We start from the raw sequence: 1,841 nt of genomic DNA on the forward strand, positions 1-1,841 counted from the left end.
TCACTAACAATTTCCAGAGATAAAAGACATTGATAAATTTTTTAATTAAGCTTATTGTTAATGAACTACTAATAATATTTAATAAACTAATAATAATTATGAAGTGCATTTTTTTCAATCTCATGAGCTTGTAACTTCTGCAACTATTTTAGCTGATAAGGTATAATTGTAGGTTACTACTTGACTTTTCAATGTCTTTGGTTTTCATAGACATTGCTTCAGTTGTACTTGTTGACTGCGGATTGTATCATTACCTTTGATCAAAGAACAGTATCATAAGTAGCTTTAAAGGTTTATATACTATTCTTGTTAAGTGGCTGAGAGCCAGTGTAGTTTCTGTATCTACTGATTGGTAAATGAGAAAGTAATCAAATATAATATACACTTATATCTAGGTACTTCACACCTGTCTTTATTTCTTACTTGCTGTCAATCAGTGTTCTCAGCTCTATTAAGTTACCAACTAGTTCCTTAGTCTCGCGTAGCCAGACCCCGCCCTCCGTGCCTCCGGGTTGGGTCTGGTTGACTGACCTTCCATAAGTAGTTGAAAGGCCCACCGTCGGCTTGGTGAGTGACAGTGACGTTGGCAATAAAATCTTAATGAAAGAGGTATAATTAATTTGGGGCGTGTACAAGTCAAAATGGCCGACAGAGCAATGGATGTTATATCAGAAGTTTCCAGGCGATACAATGTTGTTTTGAAGGACAAACAAGTGGAAGCTATTTATAGTTTTATGAATGGGTGTGATGTATTTGTTGCACTACCTACTGGTTATGGGAAGTCTCTAATATATGCTTTCTTGCCTAGTGTTTTTGATCTTTATAAAGGTGAGTCAAACATACCTTCAAATTCTGTAAATCAGTAATTGTGTATGTGCTTTTAGGACAAGAAGGTAGTATTGTTATTTGTATTAGCCCCCTTGTGTCTCTAATGATGGATCAGAAGTCCAAGTTCACTCATCAAGGCATAAAAGCAGTGTTTGTAGGTGAAGAGCAGACTGATGAAGATGCAATACGATCTGTACTTACTGGTAAAGTTCAGTTAGTCTACATTAGTCCTGAAAATATAATGTGCAACCCATTGTTTCGAAATATGATTTTATCGCCATTATATAAAGAAAAGTTGGTTGCCTTAGTAGTTGATGAAGCCCATTGTGTTAAAACTTGGTAAGTGTACAAAAGTCATGCATTAATAGTTTGACAAATTTTCTTTTTTAGGGGAGACAAATTTCGGCTAGCATATGGTCATCTTGGTGACATCAGAAGCCTTCTTTCATCGAATGTCAATATCATGGCACTGACTGCCACTGCTACAAACGAAACATATAAAGCTGTATGCAAACGGTTGTCATTAAACACACCTAAACTAATAGGTTTCCAGCCAAATCGATCTAATATTGTATATGAAGTAAAGCCAATGATTGACTTGGATAACTTTTGTCAAGATATTGCTCGTGAACTTAAGTCTCTTGCGTTGGAATATCCTAAAACTGTTATATTTGTGCAACGGTACTCAGATTGTTCTGCTATATATCATACCCTTCGAAAGAATTTAGGTCCTCACATCACCTTTCCACCATACTATCCTATTTGGCAAGAGTATTTACTGGTTGATATGTATACTCGAGCATCTACCATAAGTAAGAAAGAGAAAGTCTTGGAAGCATTTTGTAATCCTAAAGGAACTGTTCGTGTCATTGTTGCCACTACTGCTTTTGGAATGGGAGTAGACTGTTCAGACATTCGTGTAGTCATTCATTGGGGTCCTCCATCCAGCCTTGAGGAGTATGTCCAAGAAACTGGACGAGCTGGTCGTGACAACCAACTGTCAAAAGCAATAA

General features: G+C 36.6%; 1 protein-coding gene across 1 annotated transcript in view; it reads left to right on the top strand.

Annotated features, from left to right (window-relative positions):
• The first annotated feature begins 641 nt into the window (after window positions 1-641).
• Window positions 642-1,841, top strand: part of LOC100638121 (ATP-dependent DNA helicase RecQ-like) — a 2,068-nt gene continuing 868 nt past the window's right edge. Inside the window, exons 1-3 of the mRNA XM_011411737.1 lie at window positions 642-828; window positions 885-1,167; window positions 1,219-1,827. Of these exons, the coding sequence (XP_011410039.1) occupies window positions 642-828; window positions 885-1,167; window positions 1,219-1,827 (1,079 nt within the window). The remainder of the gene's footprint in view (window positions 829-884; window positions 1,168-1,218; window positions 1,828-1,841) is intronic.

Source organism: Amphimedon queenslandica, unplaced genomic scaffold, assembly GCF_000090795.2.
Source record: "Amphimedon queenslandica unplaced genomic scaffold, v1.1 AMPQUscaffold_13504, whole genome shotgun sequence".
NCBI classification, from domain to species: Eukaryota; Metazoa; Porifera; class Demospongiae; order Haplosclerida; family Niphatidae; genus Amphimedon; species Amphimedon queenslandica.